The 27,789-nt window shown below is 45.6% G+C and overlaps 1 protein-coding gene across 5 annotated transcripts in view; it reads right to left on the bottom strand.

Annotated features, from left to right (window-relative positions):
• Positions 1 to 27,789, bottom strand: part of LOC147462601 (chaperone protein ClpB1-like) — a 41,379-nt gene that overhangs the window by 1,701 nt on the left and 11,889 nt on the right. For 2 of the 5 annotated variants that reach the window (XM_086484467.1, XM_086484492.1), the window contains 3 exons: positions 1,544 to 1,823; positions 1,204 to 1,401; positions 201 to 525 (listed from right to left, as the gene is read on the bottom strand). In XM_086484467.1, the coding sequence (XP_086340593.1) occupies positions 205 to 525; positions 1,204 to 1,401; positions 1,544 to 1,823 (799 nt within the window). In that variant the 3' untranslated portion in view covers positions 201 to 204. Of the gene's footprint in view, positions 1 to 200; positions 526 to 561; positions 1,122 to 1,203; positions 1,402 to 1,543; positions 1,824 to 27,789 lie in introns of those variants that run through there. The other 3 variants (XM_086484475.1, XM_086484487.1, XM_086484479.1) reach the window with 3 other exon arrangements.

Genomic DNA, 27,789 nt, shown 5'->3' with positions numbered 1-27,789 from the left:
GCCCAATAGCCCCTATATATCATTGTTTGGTTGGTCGTTTGACGATGTATATTTCTCTTAAGTAAATCAGTATGATTACAAATTGAGAGAGAGAGAGAGAGAGAGAGAGAGAGAGAGAAGAAACCTGCACTTCTAATTAAGAGAAAGCACCATCTCACATCATGTAAATTTGCAACAAAGATGAGCTTTCGGATGATAACCTACCTACATTTCCTTCTTGGATGCTGGCTGCATAGCAGCATCACTGTCACTTTTCTCAATCTTCAACTTTTTGTTGGCATGGGGTTTTGCCTTTGTGTCCGACAGTCCAGCTAAAAGATCAGGTTTTGCATCATTAATAGATTTTTCCACACGATAGCTGAGCTCATTCTTCCCTGGTGTTACATCAATAAAGATGGTGCAGTTCTCATCAAGTTCCTCTTCAATCATCATTTTAGAGAGCTGGGTGACTACTGTGCGTTCCAACCAACGCCGAAGAGGTCGTGCACCATTTGCTTGTTCGGGTACACTCCCATTAGAATTTGGCTAATGATAAACAAAGGTACGCAAGAGTATTAGAATGTAACCCACCATTAGGAAATCACAAGCACGGAGGCCCTCTACAGGGTTGACATGTCCAATATTAGTAGGGTGGCATAAATGAAGCCAAAGTTAGTACTACACATACGATGTGAGAGAGAGAGAGAGAGAGAGAGAGAGAGAGAGAGAGAGAGAGTCTAAAAAAGAGCCAAGAAGGGGCCTCCACAGGAGGGGGTAATGGTTAGACAAGACAAGACGAGATTGATGTGATTGAGAAAATATCAGGGGGTTATTCTAACTTTACCTCTTTGAGGTAAAATTTAAGGGGAGGGGGGGGGCGGGTAACTCAAAAACAGTTACCCCCTCCCATGGAGGCCCCCTCTAAGGATGTCAAAATTGAAAGGCCAAAATGGCATCTTTGCAGCAAGCGAGTCTTGCACTTTAGCCCCCGACGCCTCGAGCCTTAGCCTAAGGGCCATGTGACAATAGTAGCCTAAAGAGTCCACATTTGCCCCAAACAACAGCTAGTCAGTCAACCGTCTCACCAGACACCTGACATACTAGTTCGAACATCCATACGAGACCAGCCTGGGCCTGCAATACTAAACAAAACCATATCGACATGCACTAGTACACTCATGATTACATTAGCATATTCCATTTTTAAAAAAAGTAACAACTTACTGAGCCATAAATTTCAGACAGTATAAGGTCAAAAGCAGCATCAGCCACTGACAGCACAACTCCGTTTTCCGCCAAGCGCAGAGCTACATCTTTCATCTGCAAGCGTGCCACCTTGCTAAATTGCTCAAGAGAAAGAGGTTTAAAAATAATGATCTCATCTAATCGGTTCAGAAACTCTGGCCTGAAGTACTTGGAAACCTGCATTGAGTAAACAAAATCAACAACACTATCATCAGTAGTTACAGGCACAAGTAGCTAACGGCTATATATACTTTGTTGTGGTAGCTGCAGGAAAAGTTTGCCTGTGGCCAATATCGTATGAAAGGAAAGGTCTCCGTACCTTCTCCATCACTTTGCCTTTTGAAACTTCCATACTTAGTTGTCCACCCATTTCAGCCAGTAGATGCTCCGCACCGAGATTTGAAGTTAATATCACCACTGTATGTGAGAAGCTGACTGTATGACCTTGTCCATCAGTCAAGCGCCCATCATCCAATAACTGCAACAGAGTATCATATACTGATCGATGCGCTTTTTCCACTTCGTCAAAAAGCACCACACTGTATGGCCTTCTCCTCACAGCCTCTGTTAATTGTCCACCGTCTCCATATCCAAGATACCTAAAATCCAAGAGTTTTCCTCAAACAAAAGGCCCCAGCACAACCACTGGCATGCAATTGGAATTGGCCAACAACACTGCAAGACTAATCTTGTTACAAGTTTATGCACCTCAAGTGAATGCCCAAGGAGATCCTTGTTATCATTTTGTCTCACGGGTATTTATTTTACTGATTTGACACGGTATTGGGTTGGGCGAACCTTGAAGGGGAGGGAAAGGGAAAGGAAGGGGGGAGGGGAGTTACCTAAGGACCCCCACGCAGTATATAAGAACACCTCTGCCCCTATTGTATAATCATCTACTTCATTGCTTATTCCTCTCCCTAACTCTATGCTTCCGCATCGTCAACTTTGACATGGCATCAGAGCCTTATGCTCTTTGATCGTGGGATAGCATGCAACACAAAAAGGTCCCGGAGCAAGCGTGTTGCAACGCCATCAGAACAATCAGGTGGCTGCAGAAGTCAGCATTTTGAAATGCTACTACGAAGGCAAAGTTGTTTTTCTGCCACTTAACATTGGCCCTTTTAACGCCCAGGCACAGGGTAACGTTTTTGGCTTCAATTGCAAGGCCTGGGCAGCGTTTTGAAACACAATACGAAGAGGGCTCCTACAGAGCATTTTTTTGCTAGCGTTCTGAAATGCAGTAGATACGCAAAACACTATGGATGTGCGCACAATCCATTGTTGTTGGCCGGATTATGGACAAGGTGTGTTCCAAAGTTCATTATCTCATAAAATCTTGCACGTCATGTGTTCAAAGTTCTCGAATGGGGATTCTTGAACGTAGTGTGAATCTACGGTTCAACGCAACTGGTGCTCAAGATGACATTCTTTCAGGTAATAAATAGGCGGTTGCAAATCCGAGGTGTATCTAGTAATCAAAGGCCTTCTGCTGGGGTATCCATGGTAGCTTGTGAGTGATATATGTGTGTCAGCCCCGGTAGACCATCAGTTTTCAGCCTTGAAGGTCCTCAGTTTTCAGCCCTAAACCTGCAGATTTTCAGCGTCAAAGACCCACCGAAAACAGCCCCAAAATCAACATTTTTGGCTCAGTCGCAGATTTCAGCCCATAGCGTTTTTGGACAGTAGTAGAAAGATAGCAGATTTCAGCCCTTAGGTCGACTTCGTCATCACCGTCGTCATCGTCGACATAGCTTAGACTTGCATCAGTCACATGCATTCCCATTGTACCAGATTGTGCTATCATAAGTAGATCACTCTCGCCGACGAGAGTGGGGCCTTCGGAGGAGGGTTTTACAACGTCTCTGGTGTTGCATCTCTCTTCTCTCTCTATCTCTCAGTCTCATACACTTGCACGCACAGTGTCCATTCACTTTGTTTGTGATCATAGCATTCTCTCATTAAGAATGGAAGGCTCTCCCTTCCATTAGAACAACAGGAACCTTGAGCACAGTTCGGAGCACTCATCTTGAGCAAAGCGCAAACATTCATTCCATTGCACCTAATAGAACTGTTTTGAAGTGGTTATTTGGTGCTGTCGTGATTGATTCTTGACTTGGAGTGTCCAAGTCTGTTATAGTGGTATCAGAGCACGGCCGATTTCTCTTCTACGGGAAATCCGATCCCCGACTTTTTTTTCACGGCACCTATGGCTTCAGACAAGAATCAATCGATTCCTTTTGCATCTGGAGATGCGAGAAAAGACCACAACGAAGATGCACGAGAAGAGTATGGCCCGCCTCGGCCTACTCAGGCGGAGCATCCAGAGATGGGAGCGTTGACAGTTGATCAACGATGCAGCAAAGATGATGCTCAATTTTGCCAAGGACCCGAAGATGGCAAAATATATGAGCCAGACCTCTTTAGAGGAGGTGCATACGGACTGGATGAGAACCACACCACCACCCCCGAAACCCGCTCTCAAGAAACCTCCTGTTTCCGAGAAGTATACAGAGAAGGAATTAGAAGAGATGGTTGATGCACGGATTGCTCAGGTTTTTGACGCGCAGAACAAAGCTAAAAAGCACGGCAAAAAGCAGAAGAAAGGCACTGACTTCTCGGGTTATTTGGGTCGTCGGTCTACATTCGACAAGGCAAAGAAACAGAAGAAGCGTGTTCGATTTGAAGGAGTACCCAGTTCTTCTTCTTCTTCTTCTTCTTCTTCTTCTTCTTCTTCTTCTTCTTCTTACAGTTCTTCTAGCTCTTCAGATTTGAGCACAGAAGACAGAAAAGGAAAAAAGCGAAGCAAGAAACAACGCTTTGGAAAGGGCAAGAAAAAGGCAAAGAAGTCTAAATCTCGCCCAGTGAGTGACAGTTCTACAGAGGACTCATCTATAGACAGTTCAGACTCTAATGACGGCAACTTTTATGCGAACAAGAAGAATTTTTATAAAGCAAACCAGTGTGACTTTCTAGAAGACAAAAGCAAGAAAGTCCGAGAGTTTAAGGAAGGTGGACATGCCATCAAATTTGATACCTTTTCAGGATACAAAGATGCTTCGAAGGCTTTGTCTTTTATGCAGCAGTTTGACATCGCTTTCGCGGGAGGATGCTATTCAGAGCACTCCAAGATTCAGAGATCTGCCTCTTACTTTAAGGGGAATGCTCGGACTTGGCGGTCCACGCTTCTTTTAAACAAGATTGCGCCATTTAAATGGCTGAAATTTAAGAAGCTTTTTATTCTTCTTGGTTGACGCAAGAGTATGAACGCGACATACGAGATGCTTGGAACCATCTTCGGATGACCAAGAGAGTAGTGGATGCTTACTGTGAGCGATTCTGGAGCTCTTTTCTACCCACCTCTTCATTCAAGAAGATCTCGTTCAGATAACAGATTGAGCGGTTTACCTTGTGTCTACCTACAGAGATCCGAGACCACTGCTTGGAACAGAAGTCAGCTTCTATTTAGGAGTTGATGAGTCATGAGAAAAAGGGGCTTTGCCATTCACTCTGGCAGTCTGACCTACCCCACCGATGAGGTCATGACACAACAAGCCGAACAGACTTCAGCGAATGAAAGTAGAAAGAGAAAGAGCAACCCAAAAAAGAAGGATGCACGACCCAAGCTTACTCCTCAGGAGAGAGCTCGCTTCATCAGGGAGGGGAAGTGCTTTGGGTGCGGGGAATTTGGACATATCTCTGCGAAGTGCCCTAAAAAGGCAAAGAAAGAACGAAACGACAAGGACGACGAAAGGCCTGAGAGTTCGAGAGCAGCTGAGGAACGTGTAAGAAAAGGTAAGATGAAAACAGGATTGGTTCCAGATTGTGTGGGTACCGATCCCAACACCATGGACGAGAGTACAGAACTTTGCAGAGCTTGGGGCAAAGTGAAAGACCAAGAGGCCCTGATCTTCTTTGATGAAGGAGCCAAGGCCAACTTCATTTCACCGGAATTGGCGGCGCGGCTCGAGATCACTCCCGATCAGATGGAACCACTTGCGGAGGCGGTTCTAGCGGCACCAGGCAGGGACGTGGCCATTACACCTGTCATTGGCAAACATCGGTTGCATTGTCAGGGGTATTTGGGGCATGAGGACATAATGCCTTTGGAAGGTTGTGATCTTCTCTTAGGGATTCCCTGGTACCACAAGAACAACGCCGTGGTCGATTATCGGGCGAGGAAAGCGACATTGACTACAGAGAAGGGCAGAACCATTATACTTGATATTAAACTAAAGGGCGAGTCTGTCTCTATTGTATCGGCTTCGGCCATTCCTAAATTAATGAAATTCAGTTTGTTTGTTTACTCGATCTTTATGAAAGAATTGAGTGATGAGGATAGAACAAATATGTCTAGACTTGATAAAGAACGCCAAGATTTTCTACACTCTCATGCCGATTGCTTCTCAAAGGGCTTGCCAGGCGAGTTACCATCTACTCGTCCTGAAGATCATACTATTGATCTGATACCTGGAAGCACACCACCGGACCGACCATCTTACCATGTGAGCCGAGCACAGAATGAAGAGATTATGAACCAAGTGAAAGACCTCTTGGAAAAGGGTCTTGTCCAGCCTAGTACTTCACCGTATTGCTCTCCAGTGTTGTTGGTTTTGAAGAAAGACGGATCTTGGAGAATGTGCATCGATTATAGAGCTCTCAACAAAATCACCATCAAGAACAGATTCCCGATTCCTAGGATCAATGATATACACGACAAATTACAGGGATCCTCGTGCTTTAGCAGGATTGATTTGTAGAGTGGATATCATCAGATCAGAATCGCGCTAGGAGACATCTACAAGACAACTTTTTGGACAACTGTTGGGTTATTTGAGTTTTTGGTTATGCCATTTGGCTTAACCAATGCTCCTGCGACATTTAACCGGATGATAGACAGGATTTTCCGAGAGCACAAGCTATTTGTTGGCACTTTCTTTGACGACATCATTGTTTTCTCCAAGAATGAGGCACATCACAGTGATCATCTCCTTCAGGTCTTTCAGGCATTACGAGATCACAAGTTAGTGATTAATGCAAAGAAAAGTGAATTTTTCCTACCAAAGATACACTTTTTGGGACACATTGTCTCCGCAGCAAAAGTGCAAATGGATCCGGCCAAGATAGAGACTATACGTGATTGGCCCGATTTGAAGAATGTCCATGAAGTTAGAAGCTTCTTGGGATTGTGTTCGTACTATAGGCGGTTCATTCGAAAGTTTGCAGAGGTTGCTTCCCCTTTGCATATCTTGACACAGAAAGGAGTCCCTTTCTCGTGGGGACCCACAGAGGTAACCGCCTTTCAGACATTGAAAGAGAAATTGACTACAAGACCAGTTTTGACTTTGCCGGACTTGGTCGTAGTCTTGGTGCGGTCTTGATGCAAAAAGGCCATGTCATGCCTTACGAGAGCCGATTGTTCTCGCGGCCGAAGATGACAGCACAGATTTATGAGAAAGAGCTTTTGGCGGTAATCCATGCTCTTACTAAGTGGCGGCATTACCTACTCGGAGAGGATTTTAATGTCTTTACAGACCGTCAGAGTTTGCGCTACTTCTTGCCATAGAAACAGCTTTCGGAAAAGCAGATGCGGTGGGCGAACATCTTGTCACAGTTTCACTTCCAGATTGTCCATGTTCAGGACAGAAGAATGTGGTGGTAGATGCTTTGTCTCGGAAGCCGTTTTTTTTTTTACTTTAGCGAGCCCAGGGCTCGGGCACAAGTGCCCGACCTACTCTCGCAAGGTGCAGCTTTTGTCACTGATTTCAATCCCAATTAGAGACCATAGACACCGCCTCGGGGATGTGTAGCCCGTTCAATATTTTAGAACTTGCGCCCTTGTTAGTCTATCCAAGGGACCCCTGGCGGACCCCGTTAGGGGCGTGACAGCGCCCAAGAGCCCCGTAGGGATCCAGATACTGCGAGACTTGGTTGCCCTCACTCGCCAAAACCTTGATCACCTCGGCAGATTTTCGAGAGAAATTGCCATACCCAACTTGGGCGTCCGCTCGTAGGTGGAGTCTCGATCCGACGACAATTAGAGTCTCCAACACTCTTCTTGCCCATTGATGAGACAATCCATGCATCAGTATCATCAAGTCATTCAGTTTAGCACATAGTTTCATGACTTTTTGCTATTAAGGAGAATTTCGTCCTTTCCCCCCTTCTAGACGTTAGAGGGATCTGATTCATCTCCGATTCATCAAATCGGCCCGTTAGGTTAACAACCTAGCGTTTAATGCTCTTTGATACTGTTGTATTGCCTCACCTAGGAAAGCTGCTACAAGGTGGTGCCCTGCAACCACTCCCGTCGAATGCGGATGCGGGTTAATCCAATGGGTCAACCTGACTCCACGAGCCTCCCCACCAAGGAGGATAATGGTAAATTCCCCGTCACTTAAAGCGACACCCGCCGGGTCCTGAAGGTCCCGAATGGTATACAGTAGCCCGTCGAGACGGTCAGCTCGAGCTCGGTCAGGCCAAGGCCGGACAGTTCAGCAAAATATGATCTATTGATTGCCCGCCCTCCCAAGTCATTGCAAAGGGGGCATGCACTCCCCCTCGGTAAGACTTTATCCGCCAGTCTTAATCCTCCTACTCTGGCGAGGAGTAGGAGGCGCTCGCCGTCACGCTTCATACTCAGAGATAAGTTACACCAAAAAAGGTACTTGCGCGTGATATTCATCCCACGAAGCTTATAGTTGGTCAGGGAGGAAACCAAAATTTTCACGGACAAGAATCAGGGGCAACTTTAAAGGCCTCGGGGGCGGAGGCCCCCGAGATTTTTTTTCGCCGGAATATTATGGCCGGACGGCGGCCGGAAAGTGGTCGGAAAACAACCGGTCGGTTGGCCGATGGCCGGTGGTCGGAAGTCAATGACCGATGGCCGGTGGTCGGAAGTCAATGGCCGGTGGCCGGTGGCCGAATTCAAAAGCGGACTTGTCTTCTCAAGGGTGGCCACACATGGGCGGATTGGAGGGTCCGATTTGGACTTATTCGCACAAGGGCGGCTACACATGGCTGTCTCTCATAAGAGAGGGCAGCCCTTTTGGCCTATAAAAGGAGGCCATTTCTACACACATTTTATAGTGTGAAGTTGATGCACCAAAGTGAGTGTGAGGTGGTGAGAGTGAAGCAAGGCGGGAGCTCCATTAAGGGTATAATCCCTTTGTAAACTACTTCTTGTTTTGAAGTACTAAAGCCATTGAGTGGCTGCTTTCCCGTGGACGTAGCCCACATTGGGTGAACCACGTATATCGTGTGTACTCTCTCTCTCTCTCTCTCTACTCTATAATCTCGTGTATATAAATATGTCTCTCTGTCACAAAGTGATGACGTGGCGGACAACAGAAACCCTAATTTCTGCCAGAAACCCTAAAATTCCTGCAAACCCTAAATTCCGGAAATCGCGGAGACGGATTATTTTTATTATTTAAAAAAAAAAAAATGGAAAATGATGAGCGACGCGAATTTTGCTTTTGCTTTTTTTTTATAAAAAAAAGAGAAAAGACTCTCTAAGAGAGAGGGAGAACTGATGCTTTTGATTTTAAAAGCTTTTGGGGCTCTGCTTTTGGGCATCCCTTGTAACCTTTAAATTAGTGGTGAGGGCCTCACTTCTCAGGGCATCTGGACGCAGAGTCTGAGAGTGAAACCCTAACCGCTCTCTTGTACTTTATGATTGATTAACACAAAAAGAAATACCGAAAGGGGCGCCAGTCTTTGGGGCCAATATCTCTAGGCACGGAACTCCGCCGGGCCAATGCAAATCTATTGTGATCTGTGAATTGTTTTGAAGTGGTTATTTGGTGCTGTCGCGGTTGATTCTTGACTTGGAGTGTCCAAGTCTGTTACTGTGGTATCAGAGCACGGCCGATTTCTCTTCTACGGGAAATCCGATCCCCGAATTTTTTTCCGCGGCACCTATGGCTTCAGGCAATGATCAGTCGACTCCCTCTGCATCTGGAGATGCGGGCTGGGATCACAACGAAGATTCAGACAGAGAGTATGGCCCGCCTCGGCCTACTCAGGCGGAGCAAAGAGAGATGGAGCGTCGTCAATTGATTGGCGATGCAACAAAGATGATGCTCAATTTTGCCAAGGACCTAAAGATGGCAAAATATATGAACCAGACCTCTTTGAAAGAGGTACAGATGGAGTGGCAGAGAACCACAACACCACTCCCGAAACCTGCTCTCAAGAAACCTTCTGCCTCCAAGAAATATACGGAGAAGGAACTGGAGAACGTGGTTGATGCACGGATTGCTCAGCTTTTTGACACGCAAAAGAAAGCCAAAAAGCACGGCAAAAAGCAGAAGAAAGGCACTGACTTCCCGGGATATTTAGGTCGTCGGTCGACATTTGACAAGGCAAAGAAATTGAAGAAGCGCGTCAAGTTTGAAGACCTGCCCAGTTCTTCTTCTTCTTCTTCTGACAGTTCTTCTAGCTCCTCGGATTCGAGCGAAGAAGATAGAAAAGGTAAAAAGCGAAGCAAGAAGCAACGCTTTGGAAAGGGCAAGAGAAAGGCAAAGAAGGCTAAATCTCGCCCAGAGACTGACAGTTCTACTGAGGACTCGTCTACAGACAGCTCAGATTCCGATGACGGAAAGTTTTATGCGAACAAGAAGAATTTTTACAAAGCCAACCAGTACGACTTTCTCGAAGATAAAAGCAAGAAAGTCCGAGAGTTTAAGGAAGGTGGCCACTCGATCAAGTTTGATACTTTTCAGGATACTCAGATGCTTCGAAGGCTTTGTCTTTTATACAGCAGTTTGACATCGCTTTCGCGGGAGGACGCTATTCAGAGCACTCCAAGATTCGGAGAGCTGCCTCTTACTTTAAGGGGAATGCTCGTACTTGGTGGTCCACGCTTCTATTAAGCAAGACTGTGCCAGTTACATGGCTGAAATTCAAGAGGCTTTTTATTTCTTCTTGGTTGACTCAAGAGTTTGAGCGAGATATACGAGCTGCTTGGAACCATCTCCGGATGACCAAGAGCGATACAGTGAATTCTTATTGTGAAAGATTCTGGAGCTCTTTTCTACCCACCTCTTCATTCAAGAAGATCTTGTTCAGAGAACAGATTGAGCGGTTTACCTTGGGTCTACCTACAGAGATCCGAGATCACTGCTTGGAACAGAAGTCAGCTTCTATTCAGGAGTTGATGAGTCATGCGAAGCGGGGCTTTGCCATTCACTCTGGCAGTCTGACCTACCCCACAGATGAGGCCATGACACAACGAGCCGAACAGACTTCTGGGAATGAAAGTAGAATGAAAAAGAGCAACCCAGAGAAAAAAAAAAGATGCACGACCCAAGCTTACTCCTGAGGAGAGAGCTCGCTTCATCAGAGAGGGGAAGTGCTTTGGATGCGGGGAACATGGACATATTTCCGCAAAGTGCCCTGATAAGGCACAGAAAGAACAGAATGATAAAGACGACGACAGGTCTGAGAGTTCGAGAGCAGCTGAGGAATGTGGCAGAAAAGGCAGATAGAAAAGCAGAACTGGTACCACATGGCGTGGGACCTACACCGAATCTAATGAATGAAAGTACAAACTTTGCCGCTTTCGGGGCAAAGTGAAGGATCAGGAAGCTCTTTTGAAGGAGCCAAGGCCAACTTCTTTTCACTTGGAATTGGCGGCTCGATTTGGAACTACGTCCGACAGACTGACGCCACAGGCGGAGGTAGTTCCACTAGCACCCGGATGGGATGTTGCCATTACACCGAGCATTGGCAAACTTTGTTTGCAATGACAGGGGTGTTCAGGGCACGCAAGTGACGTTCTACTCGGGATCCCTTGGTACCACAAGAACTACGCCGTGGTTGACTACCGGGCCGAGAAAGCGACTTTGATAAATGAAGGGCTTAGAGATTGTACTTGAAGAACTTCAGTTTTCTTACTCATTCTTTTGGGAGAACTGAACAATGGATAAAGGTTGAATATGTTTTGACCTGAAGAAAAGAACGCCAAGAATTTTTTTTTCTCCACGCTCATGCCGATTGCTTTTGAGAGGGCCTGAAGATCATACCATTGATCTGATATCTGGAAGCACGCCACCGAATCGGCCACCTCGTGTGAGCCGAGTACAGAATGAAAAGATTATGAACTCAGTGAAAGACCTCTTGGAAAAGGGTCTTGTCCAGCTTAGTACTTCACCGTATTGCTCTCCAGTGTTGTCAGTTTTGAAGAAAGACAGATCTTGGAGAATGTGCATCGATTATAGCACTCTCAACGAAATCACCATCAAGAACAGATTTCCGATTCCTAGGATCGATGATATACTCGACAGGTTACAGGGATCCTCGTGCTTTAGCAGGATTGACTTGAAGAGTGGATATCATCAGATCAGGATAGCGCCAAGAGATGTCTACAAGACAGCTTTTCGGACGACTTTTGGGTTATTTGAGTTTTTGGTGATGCCTTTTGGCTTAACCAATGCTCCTGCGACATTTAACCGGATGATGGACAGGATTTTTCGAGAGTACAGACTATTTGTTGGCACTTTCTTTGACGACATCATTGTTTTCTCCAAGAATGAGGCAGAACACAGAGATCATCTGCTTCAGGTCTTTCAGGCATTACGAGATCACAAGTTAGTGATTAATGCAAAGAAAAGTGAATTTTTCCTACCAGAGATACACTTTTTGGGACACATTGTGTCAGCCGCAGGAGTGCAAATGAACCCGGCCAAGATAGAGACTATCCGTGATTGGCCCGATTTGAGGAATGTCCATGAAGCTAGAAGCATCTTGGGACTGTGTTCGTACTACAGGCGGTTCATACGAAAGTTTGCAGAGGTTGCTTCCCCTTTGCATACCTTGACACAGAAAGGAGTACCTTTTTCGTGGGGACCCACAGAGGTGACTGCCTTTCAGACATTGAAAGAGAAATTGACTACAGGACCATATTTTGACTTTGCCGGACTTGCAGAAGTCATTTGAAGTATATTGTGATGCTTGTGGTCGTAGTCTGGGTACGGTCTTGATGCAAGAAGGCCATGTCATAGCTTACGAGAGCCGTTTGTTCTCTAGGCCGGAGATGACAGCACAGATCTATGGGAAAGAGCTTTTGGCGGTTATCCATGCTCTTACTCAGTGGCGGCATTACCTACTCGGAGCGGATTTTACTGTCTTTACAAACCATCAGAGTTTGTGCTACTTCTTGTCACAGAAGCAGCTTTCGGAAAAGCAGATGCGGTGGGTGAACATCTTGTCACAGTTCCACTTCCAGATTGTCCATGTGCAGGGACAGAAGAATGTGGTGGCAGATGCTTTGTCTCGGAAACCGTTGGTTCTGGCTATTTCCGCGATACATCATAGGAGCTTCGAGGATATGGTCGATCAGTATGCCACAGATACAGGTTTTGCAGATATTTTCACACGGATACGGGATGGGGAGACAATAGCTGGATACACCCTTCGGGAAGGCTACTTGATGAAAAAGACTATGTTGTGCGTTACACAGCCGTTGAGGGAAAAGGTTATAACTGATTGCCACTGTCCACCTTTTACGGGTCACCGCGGCATTGCTACCACCATGAAAGGGGTAGAGAGAGATTTCTTTTGGCGGAGACTGAAGAAGGATGTGGAAGAGTTTGTGCGCAGTTGCTTGGTATGCCAGAAGGTCAAGTTTGACTGGCATAAGGCACAGGGATTGTTACAGCCTTTACCCATACCCACCCGCCCCTGGGAAAATATTGAAATGGATTTCATTTTTTTTTATCTCCCGAGAATACAGAATGATCACGATGATTTTCCGATTACATGGCACGTCTTAGACGATTCTCTTCGACAGAGACCCCAGATTTATGAGTTTGTTTTGGAAGGCAATTTGGGAGAACATTGGCATGCGGTTGCAGTTCTCGTCATCGTTCCACTTGCAGACTGACGGGCAATTTGAGATTGCCAATGAAGTGATTTTAGATTTATTGAAGTCTTGTATCTCGGATCAGAAGACTCAATGGGAAAAGAACTTACCTTTGGTGGAATTTGCCTACAATAACACGATACACTCTTCGACGGGGAAGACGCCATGAGAGATTGTTGAAACTGCTGCGAAGGTTCCATCCTTCCTGAGCACGAAAGATTAGAAATTTGAAGCGGATGAATATTCGCGAGATTTGGATACGGCTTTTGCCAAGGTTCGCGAGACTTTGCAGGAGTCTCAAGAACGACAGAAAAAGGCAGCGGATCGCCATCGTTGCGACTGGAAACTGAAGGAGGATGATTGGGTGCTCTTACTTTTGAGAAGGCACGCCTAAGAAAGAAAAAGGGAAAGGAGAGGCTTTTTCCAAAGCTTAGTATGTGATACTACGGACCTTTCCAGATTACTGACAAGATAAATGATGTCTCCTTCCGATTGAAACTGCCAGATACTTGGAGGATTCACAATGCATTGCATGTGAGTCTCTTGAAACCTGTTAAGGGTGATGTGCCTGATGATGGGGAGCCTGATGAGCAACCCAAAGTGGAAGAAAACGAGGAGATCCTTGTTCCTGAACAGATTTTGGCACATAATGATACGAAAAAAGGTAAAGTCCGAAGGGGGGTTCTTGGTTAAGTTCAAGAACTTTCCTGCATTTGATGCGAAGTGGATGGAGGAGGAGGACCTAGCAGATACTCCTCGGATTGTGAAACTTTACCTCGATGTTTTGGTTTAGCATAGTCTACTCCAAACGGAACCCAGAACTCAGCTTGGCCGAAGATCTAGTGCAGTGGGATGCACAAGAGGGGAGTTACTCCGCTCCTTTGTCAACAGATGCCTCGATTTTGATACTAAAGTCACTGATGTCTCTTTGAGCTTCAGGGATACTGAGAGCTGACAGTATTCTGTTGGATGACTTTATGAAATGGAATTCCTGATAATGATACTGATTTGTTCTTGACTTCTTGTGAGTGCAGGAACTGATGCTGAAATGACTGCAGCATTTTGGTCTGATTGATCTCGAATAGACATGGTTGCAATAGGGGTTAGTCAATCGGACATCGATGAGGTCCCGATTGGACCTAGATGTGATTGCTAGCTACATTGCCGATAAATCATGGTCTAAGATCCGAATGAATGTTGAATGTCATGTGATGTCCTGTGATGTCCTGTGATGTCGTGTGATGTGACTGTCGATTTTGTACATGTGCTAGATGTGTGTTCCTAGTACGTAGGTACTAACAGCCAATGTCTGCTAAGACGGTTTATGGCTTTTGTCGGTTTTGCAGGCGTAATCGCGGTCGATTACAATGCTTTCAAGAGGGGGGTATGTCACAAAGTGATGACGTGGCGGACAACAAAAACCCTAATTTCTGCCAGAAACCCTAAAATTCCTGCAAACCCTAAATTCCGGAAATCGCGGAGGCGGATTATTTTTATTATTATTAAAAAAAAAAAATTTGAAAATGATGAGCGACGCGAATTTTGCTTTTGCTTTTTTTTTATTAAAAAAAGAGAAAAGACTCTCTAAGAGAGAGGGAGAACTGATGCTTTTGATTTTAAAAGCTTTTGGGGCTCTGCTTTTGGGCATCCCTTGTAACCTTTAAATTAGTGGTGAGGGCCTCACTTCTCAGGGCATCTGGACGCAGAGTCTGAGAGTGAAACCCTAACCGCTCTCTTGTACTTTGATGATTGATTAATACAAAAAGAAATACCGAAAGGGGCGCCTGTCTTTGGGGCCAATATCTCTAGGCACGGAACTCCGCCGGGCCAGTGCAAATCTATTGTGATCTGTGAATTGTTTTGAAGTGGTTATTTGGTGCTGTCGCGGTTGATTCTTGACTTGGAGTGTCCAAGTCTGTTACACTCTCTCCATTAAGTAATCTACTCAATTATCTATTTAGCTACGTCTTATTTCCTAACAGCTGGAGCGGCAACAATTGCTTTTGGTCATGTGCCCCCATGATCTCTGCTCCGTAGGTAATCACGGGGTAAACACAAGCTTTGAAAATGCTCAGCCTCGTCCATAGAGGGAGAGCCCGGGAGGTGAGGACGTGCTTGGCTGCAAAGAGGCATCCCCGTCCCTTTGTTGTCCTATCTTGGATAATGGTCTCCAAGCTGAAATCGGAATCCACGATGATCCCAAGGTATCTATAGCTTTCAGTCACCTCCACGCGTTTCCCGTCTAATGTGAACGAACCATTCTTCTTGAGATCCTCAAGGTCTCCAAAGAAGACTGTGGCCTGGCACTTGCTTATACCGAACTTCATGCCCCACGTTTGAGCCCACATCGTAAGTCAATCCAGTGCAGTCTGGAGCTCAGCCGAGGAATCCGCTAATAGGACTAGGTCATCGGCGAAGAGTAGACATTGAATTTTCTACTTTAATCCGGGAATGTCCACTCCGAAGTCTGCTGCCTCATTTATAACATCATTTATGAAGATGTTAAAGAGGGTGGGTAAACCGGACACCCTTGATGCACCCCTCTTTCGATTTTAATGGGCTCAAAGAGACGGTCACCAACTCTGATGCAGACCTGAGAGTGGCTGTAGAGGGCTTTAATAAAGCGCAAGGCTTTCCCTCCCACCTCGGCGGCCTCAAGTTTGTAGAGCAAGGCTTCGTGCGGAACAGAGTCGTAGGCCTTCCGGAAATCGACGAATACTGCGTAAGTCGGCCTACCATCATTCTTTCGTTGTAGGACAATTTCCTTCAAACACGCGACTTGTCCAATGCGCTCTTCACGAAATCGGAAGCCCGCTTGGCCCTTCAAGAAGAAGACGCGCTCTTCTAGAGTCCTAGCGATGCGCGTCACTAAAATAGTAGTCACGAGCTTAAGTGCTACATTAATAAGAGAGATACCTCGGTAGTTATCCGTAACCGTGGGGTCGCCCTTCTTTGGGATCGGGATGAGCACCGCGGCAGCATGCTCAGTTGGGACTTCCCCTATATCGAAAATTGATTGGATAACTTTGAGGTATACCTTTCCCATATGTGTTCTAGGCACACCCCGATCCCTCCTCGCGCCTTTGTCCTTTATGAGGAGCTTGAATACATCCGACGGGATACCATCCACTCCCGCCGCCTTGTGACGCTTCAGTCCTTGGCAAGCCTTACGGACTTCCAACCACGTGAACAGGTCATTCACCTCCGTCATTCTCGGCCACATTCTGACAGGCTTGCCCTACCAAGCCTTAGGGTCCAGGCTCGTGCCGGACTCGTCCGAGAAGATTTTGGTGTAATACCCTCGCCAGATTTCAAGTCTCCTCTTCGCCCGCCTGTAAGACCCCCACATTATCCAGAAGAGGCTGCACTGGCTGGCACTCAGGAGCTTTACCCAACATTCGTTGGTTCAAGATCCACCATTTCTTGTGCTCTCTTCGCCGTAGGAGATCGGAGCCTTTCTTAGCTAGTTATTCCTAGACCAGGCGCTGTGAATCCTTTTCCGCGGCACGAGCCAGTCCTCGTGCCTGCACGTACGCACTCCACGCATCTCTTCCTTGGGTCGACTTCAGGTCCAGGTCTCTCACCTTAAGGAATTCCTTACGTTTGTTATTAATAGCTAGCCTAGTCTCGAAAGACGTTGGTTCTGGCTATTTCCGCGATACATCATAGGCGCTGGGGAGACAGTAGTAGCAGGATACTCCATTCGGGATGGCTACTTGATGAGAAAAACCATGTTGTGCGTTACACAGCCGTTGAGGGAAAAGGTTATGACTGAATGCCACTGTCCACCTTTTACGGGTCACCGCGGCATTGCTACCACCATGAAAGGGGTAGAGAGATATTTTTTTTTGGCCGAGACTCACAAAGGATGTGGAAGAGTTTGTGCGCAGTTGCTTGGTATGCCAGAAGGTCAAGTTTGACAGGCATAAAGCACAGGGATTGTTACAGCCTTTACCCATACCCACCCGCCCCTGGGAAAGTATTGCAATGGATTTCATTTTTGATCTCCCGAGAACACAGAGTGGTCACAATGGCATCTGGACTGTTATTGACAGATTTAGCAAACAGGCTCATTTCATTCCAGTGAAGAAAACAGTCAAGCCGGATCACTTGGCGAGACTGTTTGTGGCCCAGATTTTCAGAATACATGGCATGCCTGAGATGATTGTCTTCGACAGAGACCCCAGATTTATGAGTTTGTTTTGGAAGGCAATTTGGGAGAACATTGGCACGCGGTTGCAGTTCTCGTCATCGTTCCACCCGCAGACTGACGGGCAATCTGAGATTGCCAATTCAGTGATTCCAGATTTATTGAAGTCTTATTTCTCGAATTAGAAGACTCATTGGGAAAAGTGCTTACCTTTGGTGGAATTTGCCTACAATAACACGATACACTCTTCGACGGGGAAGGCGCCATTTGAGATTGTTGAAGGTGCTGCGAAGGTTCCAGTGTCCATCCTTCCTAAGCACAAATGATAAGATTTTTGAAGCAGATGAATATACGCGAGACTTAGATACGACATTGCCAAGGTCCACGAGGCTTTGCAGAAATCTCAAGAACGATAGAAGAAGGCAGCAGATCGCCATCGACGCGATTTGAAATTGAAGGAGTATGATTGGGTGCTCCTAGGTGTTGAGAAGGCACGCCTGAGAAAGAAAAAAGGAAAAGGAGAGGCTTTTTCAAAGCTTAGTATGCGATACTACGGACCTTTCCAGATCACTGAAAAGATAAATGATGTCTCCTTCCGACTGAAACTGCCAGATACTTGGAGGATTCACAATGCATTTCATGTGAGTCTCTTGAAACCTTTTAAATGTGTTGTGCCTGATGATGGGGAGCCTGATGAGCAACCCAAAGTGGAAGAAAACGAGGAGATCCTTGTTCCTAAACAGATTTTGGCACATAAGGATACGAAGAAAGGTAAAGTCCGAAGGCGGTTCTTGGTTAAGTTCAAGAACTATCCTGCATTGGATGCGAAGTGGATGGAGGAGGAGGACCTAGCAGATACTCCTCAGATTGTGAAACTTTACGTCAATGCTTTTGGTTTAGCATAGTCTACTCCAAATGGAACCCAGAATTCAGCTTGGCCGGAGATCTGGTGCAGTGGGATGCACAAGAGGGGAGTCACTCCGCTCCTTTGTCAACAGACGCCTTGATTTAGATACTAGAGTCACTGATGTCTCTTTGAGCTTCGGGGATACTGAAAGCTGACAATATTCTGTTGTATGACTTTAAATGGAATTCTTGATTATGATACTAATTTGTTCTTGACTTCTTTTAGGTGCAGGAACTGATAGACGAAATGACTGCAGCATTTTGGTCTACTTGACCTCGAATAGACATGGTTGCAATAGGGGTTAGTCAATCGGGCATCGATGAGATCCCGAATGGATCTAGATGCGATTTCTAGCTACATTGCCGATAAATCATGGTCTAAGATCCGAATGGATGTTGAATGTCATGTGATGTCCTGTGATGTCTAGTGATGTCGTGTGATGTGACTATCAATTGGTACATGTGCTAGATGTGTGTTCCTAGTACGTAGGTACTAGAAGTCAGTGTCTGCTAAGACGGTTTATGGCCTCTGTAATCGAGGGCAATTACAATGCTTTCAAGAGGGGGGTATGTCACAAAGTAATGACGTGGCTACCCGAGAGCAAAAACCCTAACCTTAATTTCTACCAGAAACCCTAACTGCTGAAACCCTAATTTTTGGAAACCCTAACCCTAAAACCTACAAACCCTAAAATCTGCTAGAAAACCTAAAAGAAGCAAAAACCCTAACCCTAGGGCAGCAGAGGAAATTCCCGGATAATGCCTGACCATGCTAACGTGGCACCGTACGGCAGGCCTGGAATATGCGCTGACAGATTTTCAGCTTTTTGCATCAGCTTCTCTCTACGCAAGAGAGTCTTTTGCTTTATTTTTAAAAACTCAAGAGAATTGAGAGAGAAAAGAGCCATTGCTTTTATTTTAGGCTTTTTATCTGAAGCTTTTGAGGCTCTGCTTTTGGCATCCCTTGTAATTTAAATACGTGGTGAGGGCTCGCACTCTGCAGAGCATCTGGACGCAGAGTTTGAGAGTGAAGCCCGAACCACTCTTGTACTTTGAACTAATTAATACAAAAAGAAATATCGAAAGGGGCGCCAGTCTTTGGGGCCAACATCTCTAGGCACAAAACTCCGCCGGGCCAGTGCAAGTCTATTGTGAATTGTGAACTGTTTGGAAGTGGTTATTTGGTGTTGTCATGATTGATTCTTGACTTGGAGTGTCCAAGTCTGTTACAACACGGAGTGGCGGAATTCCACCCCAGAGAGTATTGGCCCCAAACCTTGGCGCCCCTTTCGGTATTTCTTTATATTGCATCAACACAGTACAAGCCGGTACTCCAGACTCTGCACCTTCTCCAGGAAGCATGCCAGAGAATGAGCCCTAACCTCATATTTAACGGCCCTTGGCTTGAAAAGCAGTTATAGTTAAAAGCCTTCAGTACTAAAAAGCTTCTAGTCCAAAAGCAAAGCCAAAAAGCTGCCAGCGCAATTTACAGAAATCCGTACAGCCTGCCACGTCATCATGTCGGCGCAATTTTCGAAAATCTGCTACGTCATCAGTTTTTTTGCTTGTGTGCGGGTCTTGCTTTATTTTAATCCCTTTGTCATTGGGGCCCCATCAAACGGGGTCTCCATAAGTTGGTAGGACTTCTTCTTCTGCTACTTGTTCTTCTTAGGGTTTAGGCCCCTCGACCGGCTTCTGTAAGTTGGCTCCATTCTTTAGGCTTTGACACATCAGCAGTTTGTTACATCTCCCCTTCTTGAAAGAGAGTAATCGTCCGCGATTACAGCATATCTCCAAAACAACTCAAGTTAGCTCAAAAAAAAATTCCGAAGGTCATTCCAAGGGACATTCCGAGGGAGAATCAGTTTGCTCTTTTTGTTAAGGAGTTAGCTTCTCCTTTTTGCTCTTTTGATCAAGGAGTTAGCTTCTCCTTTTGTTTTGATCAAGGAGTTAGCTTCTCCTTTCTTTCTGATCGGAACTCTTGATATTCCGGCGTAGTAAAAGTAGCCATCACACCCAGACCGTACTGATCTTCCACGGGTGTCTTGATGCACTAAAATTACATACCCAGGCAATCTCATCCAATTAGGAACTTTCAGTAGTTGGCACATCACAATGCAACACAAATGCTTACATATGCATGTTACAAGACATAGAAACATAAAGCCGCCAATGAACACTCCTCCCGCATAACCTAACAAGGTCCGGATCGGGAGATATTCAACGACTCCCTCATCACCCCTCCAGCATAACCTAAAAAGGTCCGGGCCGGGAGATATAGAGGCCTTTTACAACCAAACGCCCCCAAACCGCAGCCTGCATCGTTTAGAGGTGCTGAGAGTAACCACTACTCAAACTTCTTAATACTCCTCCCGCATAACCATCCAAGTCCGGCCGGGAGCCACAACAACAATACTCCCCCCGTAAATAATTACAAGGGTCCGGGCCACGAGAAAAAAAATAGCACTTTTCAATCATTCAATACTCCCCCCGCAAATAACCACAAGGGTCTGGGCCATGAGTATGAACAAGCATTCTCAAACATAATTTCTCACTACTCCACCCGGAGTAAAATCACCAATCAATGAAACCAGTATTAAACCAGAGTCAAACAGTTCAAATCGGCACCAAAACAGGTTCAAAACAGATACCATCCATTTCAAACAAGATCACCAGACAAGTTCTCAAACAGAAGTCAAACTCAAAAAGCAATCTCCACATCAATCGAGCTCGAAAAGTCGATTGACTTTCCATCCTGAAACCTGCATCAAAAATTAGGGTTAGGTTCCTTCCATGAGGTCGTAGCCGAGCACAGCATGGTCCATCAGCTTTTGGACAGACAATGTTTCTTTGGCGGCGATGGTAGTCAAAATAGCAATCGCACTGGACCTCCAAGGTCATCTGATCGTGAAGAGATATCTACTAGGAGATGTTGAGAAACTTCAAGTTAATATCTGCTAGGGTTTCCATGGCAAGCATTTCAAGATACCCCACTCTGCCAGAAGTTGCACTCTAAAGGAAGATGTCAGAAACCATATAGCTTCGGGCAAAAATTTTCTTGAAAGCTTGCCAAGTACTTGGAGTACGCTGCTTGGTAGCTATCAACATCTGTATGGCACTGCCTCTGAGAAAAACAGTGACTCGAAACAAATCTTGGATCCTTCTTTTGCAAGTGATCTTAATGGCTTATGTCCTGTACGACATAAGCGGTGAAGACGGGAGCGTGCCCGATGCGCGATGAAGTAAGGGTGGGAATGGCTAATAAGTCCGGGTTGGGGGGCGAAGATACCTCGCATAAAGTCTCTCGTTTGCTCTGTCTGCTCTTTTGTGGAACCGGTATGCTTTCAGAAAAACACACGCCAGGTGCTCTGATACCACTGTCACAAGACTGGCACCACATACCAATAGAAAAGAACAGGTTGAACAGACTTTTAACACTTCAATAACAATTGAATTGAAAGAGAGAGACGACACGCGACACGGAGTGGCGGAATTCCACCCCAGAGAGTATTGGCCCCAAACCTTGGCCCCTTTCGGTATTTCTTTATATTGCATCAACAAAGTACAAGCCGGTACTCCACACTCTGCACCTTCTCCAGGAAGCATGCCAAAGAATGAGCCCTAACCTCATATTTAAAGGCCCTTGGCATGAGCCTACCACGTCATCATGTCAACGCAATTTTCGAAAATCTGCCACGTCATCAGTTTTTTTTGCTTGTGTGCGGGTCCTGCTTTATTTTAATCCCTTTTTGCTGGGGCCCCATCGGAGAGGGTCTCCATAAGTTGGTAGGACTTCTTCTTCTTCTGCTACTTGTTCTTCTTAGGGTTTAGGCCCCTCGACCAGCTTCTGTAAGTTGGCTCCATTCTTTAGGCTTTGACACATTAGCAGTTTGTTACATACTGCTTGCAATCTACGTTGAAGAAGAGAAGGCTTTTCTCTTACCCAAGCTGAACTCCTTCCTGCGGGTGCACCCCTTGACAGCCTGGCGCTCATACCAAAGTTGCTTTTTCCCACCTCACATCGATTGGCATACCGCAATGTGCAAGGTCCGCTCTTAATGAGTGGAAAGAGGAACGAAGGAAGGTTGGACAAGCCCTATCACGAGACGGGCACCACGTGCCAAAAAGAAAAGAACACACTGAACAGACTTTTAGCACTTCAATAACAATTGAAACTAAAAGAGAGAGAGAGCACACGCGAAACGGAGTGGCGGAATTCCACCCAGAGAGAATTGGCCCCAAACCTTGGCGCCCCTTTCGGTATTTCTTTATATTGCTTTAACTGAGTACAATGTCGATACTCCAATCCCTGCACCTTCACACTGAAAGATGCCAGAGAATGAGCCCTCTGCACATGTTTAAAGGCCCTTGGCCTCAAAAGCAGTTACATGAAAAACAGTAAACTCAAAAGCATCTGCTCCAAAAGCAGGTGCTCAAAAGCTGCCAACGCAAAAAACGCAGAAATCCATACAATGCCACGTCAGCGCCTGTCAGTGCAAAGTCCGGGCGTCCATCCAACTACCACGTCAGCATGCCTGCGTAAAATGCGGGATTCCGTACAGCTCTGCCACGTCATCAGTCTTTACGCAATTCTCCTTCTACTTCTTCTAGGGTTTAGGTCCCTTGGCTGGGATCTGCAAGTTGGCTCCATTCTTCAAGGCTTCACACATCAGCAGTTTGTGACATCCCCCCTTCTTGAAAGAAAGTAATTGTCCGCAATTACAGCATATTTGCAAAACATCTCAAGTTAGCTCAAAATTTTTCGAGGGTCATTCTGAGGGACAATCAATTTTCTCATTCCAAATCGGAGCTTTTGATTTCCTGGGTCATTGACTTCCCAAAAGTATCTCATCCAATAAGGAATATTCAATGGTTGGCACATCACAATACTGTCACGTGACACATCCAACCCTATGTGTCCGTGGACAAGCTACAGCATGATCAGGGTTCAGTCAGTTTAGTTAATCTAGATTAGAAGTGATCTGGCACTTTTGTGAGTCTATTCGTAGACAGTGCATGCCCAGTCACTTAGCATAGATGCATATCCTCTAGTTGCACACAGCATGATCGTCAGTATTCCCATCAGAATCCATAAGAGTCAGTTAGGGGATTTTTCCAGTGCATTTAGCCTATTTTTGACATTTTTCACTTATTATTTTTAAGTGACTTTCCAACAAAAGTAGGTAGGGCAATTTTGCTAAGTTAATATATAAGCAAACCCAAGTTAGCACTTTTTGGCAGAAGAGGCAACAGGAGCTCCCCGCTCAACAGGCACCTTCTCAGCAAGAACCCATCAAGAACCTAGCTTTTGCAGATTTCCCCTTCATCGCCAAGACCACATTCAGCCTAGCGTTTTCTATCACTAGCAGTTTTCCACCGCATCAAGCACCAAGCCTTGGCGATCTCAGGTTTGCATCATCGCCATCATCACCAAATCCCTAGCGTTGCATCAACATTCACTAACGCCAAGCAGCAGTCCCAGATTTTGCTAGCGTTTTTCAGATGCAGCAGCGTTTTCATTTTCAGCCGTAAACGCAACACTTGCAGCAGCGTTTTCAGCATTCCCCACAGTAGCAGATTCAGTCCTTGAAGCATTGCAGAAGCCCCCATTTTCAGCCATCGAAAACGCAGCCAACGCAGCCAAAACAATCATTTTCAGCCACTGAAACAGCCGTTCTTAGATCACAGATTTCAGCCCTAAAGTCGTCGTCGTCATCATCGGCATAGTCCCAAGTTGCATCAATCCATTGCATCCGCATTGTACCACTTTGTGCAATCATAAGTAGACCACTCTCGCCGACGAGAGTGGGGCCTTCGGAGAAGGGTTTTACAACATCTCCGGTGTCATATCTCTCTTCTCTCTCTATCTCTCAGTCTCATACACTCGCACGCACAGTGTCCATTCACTTTGTTTGTGATCATAGCACCTTCCATTAAGAACGGAAGGCTCTCCCTTCCATAAGAACTAAAAGGAACCTTGAGCACAGTTCGGAGCACTCATCTTGAGCAAAGCGCAAACAATCATTCCGCTACAGCTAATGTCACGTGACACATCCAACCCTATGTGTCCGTGGACAAGCTACAACATGATCAGGGTTCAGTCAGTCCAGTCAGTCTAGATTAGAAGTGATCTGGCACTTTTGTGAGTCTATTCGTAGACCGTGCATGCCCAGTCACTTAGTGTACACTGTAGATGCATATCCTCTGGTTGCACACAACATGATCATCAGTATTCCCTCCAGAATCCATCAGATTCAGCCAGGGGAATTTTCCAGTGCATTTAGCCTATTTTTCCTATTTTTGACATTTTTCACTTATTATTTTTAAGTGACTTCGAAACAAAAGTAGGTAGGGCAATTTTGCCAAGTTAATTAATATATAAGCAAACCCAAGTTAGCACTATTTCGCAGAAGAGGCAACAAGAGCTCCCGCTCAGCAGGCACCTTCTCAGCAAGAACCCCATCAGATCCCTGGCGTTTTGTGTTTTCTTCACCGCCAAGACCTCACATAGCCTAACGTTTTGGATCGCCATCACCTCCTCGCTATTCCTTGGCGTTTTCAGCCCTAAACATCCCCAACAACCCCAGATCACCCCAACGTTTTACTAACGCTACAGCAGATGCCCAGCGTTTTTGTTTTTCAGCCATTCCGCAGCAGAAGAGGCAGCGTTTTCAGCAGTCAAACACAGCAGCAGATTCAGCCCTAAATGATTGCAAAAGATCTCCATTTTCAGCCCATAAAAACTCAGCCAAAACAGTCATTTTCAGCCACTGAAACAGCCCCGAAATTCAGCAGTCAGAAGACCACAGATTCCAGCCCTAAAGTCATCGTCGTCGTCATTGGCATGGTCCCAAGTTGCATCAGTCCATTGCATACGCATTGTACCACTTTGTGCAATCAAAAGTAGACCACTCTCGCCAACGAGAGTGGGGCCTTCGGAGAAGGGTTTTACAACGTCTCTAGTGTCGTATCTCTCTTCTCTCTCTATCTCAGTCTCATACACTTGCACACATTGTCCATTCACTTTGTTTGTGATCATAGCATTCTCTCATTAAGAACGGAAGGCTCTACCTTCCATAAGAACAAAAGGAACCTTGAGCTCAGTTTGAAGCACTCATCTTGAGCAAAGCGCAAACAATCATTCCGATGCACCTAACATTGGTATCAGAGCTTTGGCAGTGTTCTGTATCACTCAAGGAAAGAACCACAAGAATTTTTTTGCTTGTTGAGGTCGCACGAACCCAAGTTTGCTTGGGCGTGTCGATTCCTAATCGTGTTTTGTTGAAGAGTGATAGGAATCCCAAGAAAGAAGGGCTTGTCCAACCTCCCCTTGTGTCGCTTTTCACTCATTGAGAGCGGACCGTGCACTTAGCGTCCGGCCAATCGACATGAGGTGGGAAAAAGCAACCTTGGTGTGAGCGCAAGGCCACCAAGGGGTGCGTCTGCAAAAAAGAGTAGAACTCGGATGAAGAGAAGATCCTTCTCAAACGCGATTTGCAAGCGAAAGAAAACCTCAAGAACCTCAAGAACCCAAGTTCCTCGTGGACTTAAGGACCAAAGATCATAGTACATGGTCGTCACCCAAAGCGGAATGGATACTTCGCATACAGGTGATGAGCATGAGAGAGGCAGCGAAGATTTTTCCCCACCAGGAGACTTTTTCGACCCTCTCCCTTCACCATCTACGCCACCAAGTGTACCAAACCCTATGGAGGAAATGGTCAAGCACATGATGGCCATGATGGACAAACAAGAAGCCAATCACCTTGCTTTAGAACGCGAGCGCAACGCACGCAAAGAAAGAAAACAACAAAGAAAGGCGGAAGAGGCAGCACGAATCGCGGCCTTAGAAACCGAGTGAGAGGCTCAAAGAAAACTACGAACTCAAGAATTGGTTCGACAGGTACTTGCCTCGAAGACCGAACCACCCAAAGATCGTGGGAGTTCATCAAGTGGCGCAAGCCACGATGCAGATTCCAACCATCCAATCACAGAGAAGTTAACCTTTAGTAAGTATGACGGTAAGATGGATGCTATGGTTATTCATTCTTGGTTGCATCAATTTAATGCTTATTTTGCGACAACTAAGAAGACAGGAAATAGCAAAGTTTTGACAGCAGCTATGTACCTTGTCAGTGATGCCATCAATTGGTACCACGCATGGCAAGAGGCACAGCTAGCCGCGCATCTAGACCTTTCCTTCAATTGGGTTGATTTCCAAGACAAGCTCAAGGCGCGGTTTATGCCACTTCAGTACCTTGCACGATTGAAGCACGATTGGCGCTCTCTCAAGCAAAATGGCATGCCAGTCATGTCTTTTTCTAATCGTGTTTTGCAGCTAGGTACTTGATTACGAAAATCAGATAATGAACGCAAAGAGGCATTCCTTTTTGGATTGGACGAGTATATCAAGTACGATGTCGAGGTTCTCGATCCAATCGATCTCAACAAGGCAATAGCGATTGCTCTCGCACAAGAGATAAAGCACAACAAGGGAAAGCCTAAGGAGAACAAGACCTTCACAAGTACCTCGCAGACTTCTCAGAACCCTCAGAACGGTAAGAATGGTAACTCTTCTAACCAATCTTCCAACAGTATCTCAGAAAAGAATTCTTCCAATGAATCTAAGGGTAAGGCTAACACAATTGCTAAACCTAAGCTTACTCCATATGAAAAGGTAGCGCAAGGAATTCTAGGAGGATACATCACGTCAGAAGAGCAAAGCACTTATTCTAAGGAAGGTCGTTGTTTTCATTGTCACATTAATGGTCACATAAAAAAAACATGTCCTAAGCTTTAATCGAATGAATCTAAAGAATCCACAGAACCCACTTCCTCTGTCAATGCAATTAATGATAACACGAGTGTGCCCCAAGTTTCTCATGACCCTCCCATTGATGATTCTCTCATTAAATGTTATGGTCGTACGTCGGGGCACCGTTTTGTCATATTGTTTGACCCAGGTAGTATGCATGATGTGATCGGTTCCTCTCTTGTTGAGAGAGCCCGCCTCGAAGTTAGTCCGAGATCTCCTATCGAGGTCTCTGGCTTTCATCCCGGTGTGGACGCTCTCATCACGGAGGAGTGCCTTGATGTGTTGTTTGCAATTCAACAAACTGCCTTCACTAGAAGATTTGTTGTTTCTCCTCTCTCAGGATGTGATATGATTTTGGGCATTCGATGGTTTCGTGATAATGACGCTCTTATGAATTTTTCGGCTAACTCTATAACTCTCAATGCCGACAGTGATTCTCCTATTGTCATTCATGGAGAGGACATTGCTCATTCTCCATCTCTCATTGCTAATATGCAGGACAAGAATGAAAGGATTCAAGAAAAGGAGACTCTCTCGGTCTCTTTTTCTCCAAAGCATGACACACAAGATTTGCATGATTATGAGAAGCATGATGAGTGGATTGACAAAGATAAGCATGATGATTTGCATGATCAAGATGTGATTTCTCACAAGCATGATGAGTTGCATGAAGAAGATGTGATTGTTCACAAAGATGATATGTTAGTGGATGCTTTTTCTAGCGAAGCTAACCTCGTTGCAGATTCGATCAATCACGAAGAAGCGATCTTGGCTCTCGAGCCTCGGTCTCAAGCACCCTCACAGGAAGTATTATGTGTTCGCATGATT

This window comes from Adiantum capillus-veneris, chromosome 2 (assembly GCF_014529385.1).
Source record: "Adiantum capillus-veneris isolate H3 chromosome 2, ASM1452938v2, whole genome shotgun sequence".
Taxonomy (NCBI): domain Eukaryota; kingdom Viridiplantae; phylum Streptophyta; class Polypodiopsida; order Polypodiales; family Pteridaceae; genus Adiantum; species Adiantum capillus-veneris.
Note: the sequence above shows the minus strand (reverse complement) of the source record. Positions and strands in the feature narration are given on the sequence as shown.